General features: G+C 33.3%; 1 protein-coding gene across 1 annotated transcript; it reads left to right on the top strand.

Annotated features, from left to right (window-relative positions):
• The first annotated feature begins 1,658 nt into the window (after positions 1 to 1,658).
• LOC145601174 (RING-H2 finger protein ATL78-like) lies at positions 1,659 to 2,683 on the top strand. The gene has a single exon (XM_081657125.1). It carries the CDS (start codon positions 1,727 to 1,729, stop codon positions 2,432 to 2,434), a length of 708 nt encoding a protein of 235 aa, XP_081513251.1. The 5' UTR covers positions 1,659 to 1,726; the 3' UTR covers positions 2,435 to 2,683.
• Positions 2,684 to 9,001: the final 6,318 nt, after the last annotated feature.

The raw sequence follows: 9,001 nt of genomic DNA, 5'->3' as shown, positions 1-9,001 counted from the left end.
ACAACTAGGTATAACTTTTTACCATCCAAAATTTGTTGACTAAGCCAAGGGATAGGTAAAAGAAATGGTAAATAAGCCAACAATGAACCAAAAGAAAATAAGATTAGCAAGAGTATCTTTGTAATTTTATCATCTACACACAATTTATATACCCTCGTCACAAAATAAACAAGGAATTGTCGCTGTTTTATTGTGTTCTTTATATCAACTACTCCCAAGATATTTAAGTAACACATTCATTAATTCTCAAATTATTGTCTTCATAAAGTATAAACCAAACAACATATTACTGTATTAATAATTTTATAAATTTCTCGATTATTAATTCTCAATCTCTATCCAACTCTTAAAACGCCCCCACGAATACTATTTGGCCTTAAAAAACTAGAATACATCCAAATTCCGAAAAATGGCTCATAGAGCGTAGCAATCTTTCAACTACCAAGAAAGCCCTCTTCTTGTTGAAGTCCAAATCATAAAAGGAAATTTCTTCATAATTTGGCTAAGGCAAAGAGGGACCCAAATAGTATTGAGATAGATATTGTTCATCATAATTGAAAATTTCCACATGGCAACAATTTCTCTAAAGGAAAGTGGGCATGATACATCTTTGATTACAAAATCCATTAATATGTAACTTTAGTGGGTGGCCTGGGCTCTACCCCGTACCCTAGCCGGTGGAATATTCCTACCGTTCAATATTTGATTATAAGGCGGTCTAAATCACAAACATTCTTATCAGTATTAATGACTATAATTTCAAGGAGAAAGTATAAATGAATAGTGTATTTGTTAATTTGTTACCACCTTGTACAAAAAAAATAAGTATACTTTAATACACTAATCCAAAGGTCTGTTCATATTTACTGAACTGAATTGAATTGAACTGATTGTAGCTGAACAGAATTGAAATAAACTAATTGGAGCTGAACTGAACTAAACTGAATAGAGATAAAATGAATATTTTATGAGTGAGGAAAATTAGGAGCTGAGCTGAACTGAATTAAACTGAGCGAACTAAAATTAAGCTGAAGTAAACAGGCCTCAAGACTTTTATACTCTACTACTTTGTTATTAAGTTGAAGTGAACAGACCCCCAAGACTTTTTTACTCTAATACTATGTTATTTTTTTATCCAATACTCTTCTTTATACCTGTAATTTATTGAGTAGTGGCATCACTTCCCACTTTGTATTCTATTTCCCTCATAAGTGTGCCCATTGTGCCCCCTTCTTCTTACCATTACAAAAAAAAAAAAAAAAAAAAAAAAAAAAAAAAAAAAAAAAAAAAAAAAACCTATATCAATACGGCAACAATTGAATATCTACCAAATTAAACAAGATTAGTCAAAGTACATATATAAAAAATAATTCCAAAAATAAAATTTAAAAAATTACAGAAGTACGAAGTATTATTCTTCAAATCCTTTAAAAAAAAATTATTCTTTAAATCTAATCTAACACATGCAAATTTATGTTTTTTTTATCTCTAGAGTGGGAGTAATAGTAAACTATCGGATATGTTTGAAATGTATCCATCAAACCTCAATCATTTTTTTTTTTCATCTATTTTACTTTTTTTAATTTTTTGGCAAAGGTTAAGAAATCACATGACCAAGCCCTTGCCTCAGTGGTCTATATATACTCATCCATAACACAGGCACTAAGGACGGCTAATCCTGCAAACTTCAAACAAACACACAACAAAGAAAAAAAAAAATTAAACCATGTCACCATCCACACTCTCTCCTCTACTCTACCAAGAACTAATAATGAACCTTCAATCCTCAAGAAGGCTGCTACAACACCACCCACTTAACCACCCTCCGCCTACATCCGCCACGCCTCCACCTCCACCTATGGCTAACAACCCTGTAGACCCTACAGAGCCTTACAGTGGAACTAATGGCTTTGATGCAAATGTAGTAATGGTACTATCAGTCCTCTTGTGTGCCTTAATCTGCTCACTAGGACTAAATTCCATAATCAAGTGTGCTCTACGATGCTCGAATTTCATGCCTACTGAATCTAATGACAGCAACAACGACCCAAGCTCAGAAGACACAGGCATCAAGAAGAAAGCTTTAAAGACTTTTGCTGTAGTAAATTACTCACCCAACCTTAACCTCCCCGGTCTTGGTACCGAATGTGTTATATGCTTATCAGACTTCGCACCAGGAGAAAAGTTGAGGCTACTGCCTAAATGTCAGCACGGATTTCATATCAAATGTATAGATAAGTGGCTCAATACTCACTCTTCATGCCCAACCTGCAGACACTGCTTGATTGAAACATGTCAGAAGATTGTTGGCTGTGATCAGGCTGCTAGCTCGTCGCAGCCTGATTCACAGCTACTTCCACCTCAGGCAACAATTATAAACATAGCACCATTAGAACGTGAAGATTTGGTAAGAAGTTATAGGGATAATTGTTAGTACTAGCATCCTTGGTTCAATTCATCGTCGAAACAAAAACTTGTACATTAGTAAGATCAAACCCCTGGAGACAGAGTAAAACATGTAACAAGTATATCAATAGCATCCAATTCAAGATTTGTATAGTCAGGAACTATTGGTAGCTTCAAGAACATGTTTCAAGTAGTATATTGTAAGATTTGCAACAACAATGACAATGTTTCAGTACCGATCCTGCAAGAGTGCCCTGCAGGATCTGAGTAAATCCAACTTACAGAGTCTTATTCTAAGTTTCTAACCACTCAAAACTTAAAAAAGCAATTATCAAGACAAGCATGTAATGTGACAGACGAAAATGAAAATCAAATTATGTAATTTAGAAAGGAAAACCACATGATATGTGTTTTTATCATAAGTTTCATCCCGACTCATCAATAACACACATAAAATGGTAATGGAAATGTAAGAAAAAAGCACACACATTAGAATGTAAAGTTGCATTCAATTCTTACCATGAATTATAAAATTACAGGAAATTTTATACCATTAACATCATCTTTTCCTACCAATTAATCGGGCCGAGTTGGATAACCAGTCAAAAGATGCATAATTACAGACATTATGTAGGTGTTAAGGTGTTTCTAAGTTAAAATATTAACATCAATCCTAATGCAGCAATGTAATATTACAAATGCAGAATTCATAGTGAATCAAGAGGTCAACAAAAAATAGAAAGTCAAATTGAGTGATAAATAAATAGTTAAATAATAACTGCTATACCAGGAAGCAAACATAGTGAATTTAGGACCACACCCAGAAATATAAAACAATGGGCAACATAACAAAGATATATAAAAACAAGTGAACAGCTAAAGTGTGAACACTAAAATGTCCACTTCACTGGACATGCAGCCACTAAGTAGGCCACGTAATGTCGCAATTAGCTATAATTAAACGAAATTAAAGGCGAAAAGGATGGAATTTAACCACAAACATAAAATACTACAAGAGATATAGTTTAGAGCATTATTGACAACATGTCAACGGCATTTCCCATAAACTTCCTGTGAATATGGAATTAGTTAATAATATCAACGTTCACATGAAACCACTTACATTAAATTAAACAAGCATTTGAAGCCTCAAATGCCATTTCAAGCTTGCCAACAAGGGTTCCAAGTCAAAAGGCGACCGAAAGAGATATAAGTATGCTATACATTAATATATATACCAAGTGCAGGATAACTTCAGCTTCCAACAGGTCTTTCAAGAAAGGCGATTCGAGCTCGATTGGAAAGCATAAGGAGAAAAGACTAAGAAAAGAAGTTGAGCTGAAAAGTATGGAAGGTGAGGATGAACCCATTATATGTTTACCAAAAGGATGAATTTGTAACATAGTAGTAGACTAGTAGTACTCAACTCAGCCAAGTCGCCCTGAAGCATAACTGATTACAATAATAGCAATCAAATAAGGGGGGTTTCATAAGCAATAACATGCACAATTGTACGTCGTGGGCCATCAACACAAGGAAAGCAATAGCATTATGAAGAAAGTAAGAAGCATAACCTGGTTTAATGCTAGAGCTGACACTAACAAAACCCATTAATCTTTTGACACTGATTTAAGTCACTTTAAAGTTTAACCCTTATCACTAGAGAGCCTAATTTACTTGTATCTATCAATTGCCCTTTCCTTTTTTCTCCCTCAAGTGGAAAACCAACTACGACTTTCGATTAGGCTAGAGAACAACTTCAACCGTATAAGTCAAAAATGTAAAGAATAAAAAGGAACGCATGGAGTACGGACTTGGTACTATAACTCTACAAGTGACACGTAAACTTTGGTTGCAAGTGAAGCTTATGTGCAATTTTAAAATTAGTTAAACAAAAGCACAAATGGAGATTTACACATATAGAACTCAGTTAAACCTTGGTAGCAACTAGCAAGAATATAATGTAAACTTTCCAACCAGAAGAAATTGCTAAAAAGGAGTTGTATATGAGGATCATTTTCTTGCATGTAATACGACCAAATTACTTTTTCTCCATCGCAGCTCTCACCAATACCAGTGACGATGCAAGTAAGATGGGACGATAATATTTTTAAAATTCATGAAAGAGACGGAGGAGGAGCTTTGAATAACCAACAAACAGCAAGACTTTGAATGGAAAGCTAGCACCCTTGAAAAAATAAACATTTATCTTATCAAACAAGCAATGGTTGCTCAAATGGTCCCTAACCAGCCACTGCGTTACTTTAAACAGATAAATAAATAAAATTGACACACACGAAAATGTCATGCACTATACAATATTTTAAAACAGAGGCGGGGAAGAAGAGAAGCAGGAAAGGAGAAGTTAGAACAAAAAGGAAATGCCACAAAACATAAACCAAAGTCCAGGCATTACAGAAGCCATCACTTATTTTACTCAATGAAATAATCACACAAGTACCTAACCAAAAGCATGTTATTTTCATATTCTTAGAATTCTGCAATAAAAAAGCAGAGATATCATGACTAAGCTTGGAAAATTTCTTACTCCTAGATTTGTAGTCTATGTTCCGTAAATGACATAAGGATTCTGTCTTTCATTGATGTACGCAATTCCATCACTTCTGTGCTGGAAAAAGTCTAGGATAACCATAAGAGTAATTCAGAAAATGTAATCAGACTACTCAGCTGGGATATGACAGCAACAAAATATACCATTGATGTAATATGTGGTTTATTGTGAGTTTAGGATTCATCGAGTATTATCATGTTGAAACTAAGAGCCTAAAAGGATTCATCTATCTACTCACCACCATAAGATGTACTTTTCCCACAATAACAACTGTAAGTTGAAGAAAAACTTAAATCGCCAGAAGACAGAGTCAATTGATTGAAGAGCAATAAGATCCTAAACTTTTCACATGTTATGACGATATATACATCTGCATCTAAAAACTTAGTGCAACCTATTAACATTAAAATGTTAAGAATATATCTGTAGGCACGTAAAATTTATACATGTGCCACATCGGATTTGGTACGGGTTAAAAGTCAAATTATTGACTCGGTGTTATTTGACTATTTATTTAAAATTAATTATTTTGGGTGAAACAAATTAAATTAGCCCATTTTAATTGTTTTAATGAAATTGTTCATTTAATAGCAAAAACCTACTTAAATGGGTTAAGCTACATAAATGAGTCAAGATTACCAAGTCAAAAGTTCAACTTCATTATACATCAAACCCTAACCCTAAGAGTTGCTCACTCTATAAATAGAGGCTCCTAACTTCATTTGGAGGGGAGAAAAAAAAGAGAGAAAAATCTGTAGAGAGAAACTTAGAGGAAAACCTAGAGAGAAAAACCTACAGCTCAAATATTCAAAACCTTTCCAAAGAAACCTCTCAAACACTCTAAGTCTAGAAGAACAGCCGTAAAAGAGATCAAGCCTTGACGACCCTCAACACGGAAGAAAGAAGGAATTCAAATCATCAAGAACGTCAGTCCAGCCTTTACTGCAAATATTCATTGATCGAGATCAAGCCTCGTCGGCCCTCAATCAAGAATTCAAGTCAAAGGTCTACATCAACAACAAATTAAAGGTTTACATCAACATAAGTCAAAGTTCTGCATCAAATCTTTGATTGAGATCAAGCCCCGACGGCCCTTGTTCAAGAATCAAGTCAAGTTGTGAATTACGTCAAAGTCAAAGTGGAGATCGAATCAGAGGAGCAAATTAGAGATTGTACCCAAAATTATCAAATTAATAAAATTAATTATTTGTTGCATTTGTTTTGAGTCTATATTTTACAGATTTAAAATTTGTGTTTACAATATCCAAAATGAGTAATATTTTGGTTTTCCAATTGTATGGGATCACCAACAAGGGAACAAGCAGAGCTGGAGAAAGATTAAAAAAAAAAAAAATAGGGGTTACAGATCTTTCATAAAGATGACAATGAGACCAAAACGTTGCTATAGTACATGTTTTCTTTTGAATGTCTACACCAGTACCAAGTAACAAACATTGACTTTTTAACAGCTAGTTAATAATCAAGATATTACAATGAGGCCGACCCGGTTGATCAGCCTGATTAACCAATTCTTGTTAATCAGCTGTATTTGTGGGCCCTCTTGAGCAAATGTAATATTTTTTTATTGAATTGTACCGCTGCTGACATGGAATATGTTCACGGCCTTGTTGCGCCGTTAAGAGGGACGTAGGTAACGTCGTTGAATCCTGAACTAACATCCTTCCCCCATACTTCAGAAGGAAAAAAAATTGAAAAAAAATATTATCATAGATCTGCTTCTTCTTCTCTCCTAAAAAATAAAAAAAATCTGCTTCTTCTTCCTCCTGCGACCTTCGTACTAAAATCGGAAGCGACGAAAGAGCTTAAAATCTAGAGTATCATTTGGCATAAATTTTATGGAACCGTTGAGTCTACAAACTACTGCAATCAAATTAACACTCAACAAACATGACTAGTACACAGTATAAAGTTTGAGTCAAAAACTAATATCTTGTTCTAATTCTGCAAACCGAATCAGAAAAGGTTTATTAAAACAAAATTGGATTGACAGTATATGGCTAGTCTTCAATTGCATTCAAAACAATTAACATAACCACAGCATGTCTTCAATCAAAAATATTCGCAAAAGCTTACCTATTCGCAATATTTAACCTAATAACAAATTTTGATACAATAAAATTTTCAATAAAACTTAAATACTGTACAACAAAAGCCATACCAAGAGAAAAAAAAAAAAAAAAATTTACAGTAAGAAAATCTGTATTCGAGTCAAACCACAAAGAAGAGCAATTTGATTCAAAATCACAACAATTACAAGAAATGGTCTTAAATTGAACCCATAAGAGCTTACAAGTGCAAAGTGTAGTACAAATTTAATACGATTTACTCCCACTAACCTTTTCTTCTCGAATTTCACCGTCGCCGTTGGTTGTGTTCCGACTACCACATAACCTTGAAACACTGTCAATTTCACTGAAAATTGATCACCAACGATGGAAGAGCTGCAATTCCGGCCACCGAAGAAGCAATCGGGTAAAATTACCAAGTAGGGTTTCAGAAATTGGGAAAGTTACCTACACAGTTACACAACGAACACGAATTTGACAGAAGACGAATGTTAGACCATTGACTAGTGAGGCGTTAGTTTGACTTAAAAAAACGTCTGCCATGTCATCCAGACGTTTTCCCCATAAAAGAGCGTTGCGACAATTTTGCCCCACTCTTAAATTGTAAAATGACATTTTTAGCCCCTGATTTACTGATTTCGCGAATCAGCATGATGAACACGAATTTCCTCATATTACAATAGTGTTAGCTCAAAAAAAAAATGTTCCATTCAACATAATAGTAGTAATAGTGCCTAAGAATACATAACATTTATAGTATTATTATTGCATTAGATAATACGGAGAAAAAAAAAAGGACAATTTCTGTTTAATTTCCTAGTTTAATATCTCTACTGCAAATTACATTATAAATTTATGGCCAAAACGTTTTACTCTAATCCCTAGTCTATTACTTTGTATTTACAAAGCGAATCCACAAAGTAGACTATGTTCCTTAAAAAAGTCATAAAAATCTAAAAATAATCTTTCCTGCTTTTTTTATATATATAAAACAGAAAAACAAATAAATCAATGAGTGGACATTTAGGAAAAAAATACTTAATTTAAATGAGGTACTACATTAAAAGCAAATATTCAAACAAAGGGTTTGTTCACATGTACTTAATTTCAATTCAGTTCAGATTAGCTCCAATCAGTTCAGTTTAGTTCAATTCAGTTCAGCTCCAATCAATTCAGTTTAGTTCAGCTCAGCCCCTAATTTCCTTCTCTCATAAAATATTCATTTCAGCTCAGTTCAGTTTAGATAAGCTACAATCAGTTCAGTTCAGCTCCAATCAGTTCAGTTCAGCTCCATTCAGTAAATGTGAACAGGCCCAAAGTCCTACATATATGATAAACCCCGGCCTTTTGTCATTTTCAATATACTAGAGATTTCAGCGCTAGTCTTTGAAAAAATTAACTATTTTTTTTTCCCAATTGGCCATAATGTATTTGCATGGTATTCTATTATAATTATTTACATGAAGGCAAATATGTAACACAAACATTTTTAGGTAAGAAAAAAAAGCTTCTTAAACTTATAGTAAAGGCAAATATGTAAACAAACATTTTGAGGAGTATAAACGTTCACACACTATTCATAACCTCTCATACTTTTTAAAAGGTACGGAAATATTAATAAAATCCTTTTATCATATTATATAGATAACATAATTGTATATATTTCCGAGATTTTATAAACAAATGATTCATTTTAAAGTAATAAAAAAAATCATATCATAAGGGTAAAAAGTGCAGAGGGCAAAATTTTGAAATAATTATAAAATGGCAGTTCATATAGATACAACTAATTCCTACTTGAAAACACTACTTGATTTTTACCCAAATTAATTTTGACAATATTATATGAAGAAAAATATTATGAATCGGGTCTTCATTCCTTCTCAAATTAAGCTTTTAACAATCATCAATTCCTTCTCCAGCATTTCCACTCGAA

The sequence above is a fragment of the Chenopodium album genome, chromosome 21 (genome assembly GCF_948465745.1).
Source record: "Chenopodium album chromosome 21, dcCheAlbu1.1, whole genome shotgun sequence".
Classification (NCBI taxonomy): Eukaryota; Viridiplantae; Streptophyta; class Magnoliopsida; order Caryophyllales; family Amaranthaceae; genus Chenopodium; species Chenopodium album.
This window is presented reverse-complemented; position numbering and strand designations above follow the sequence as displayed.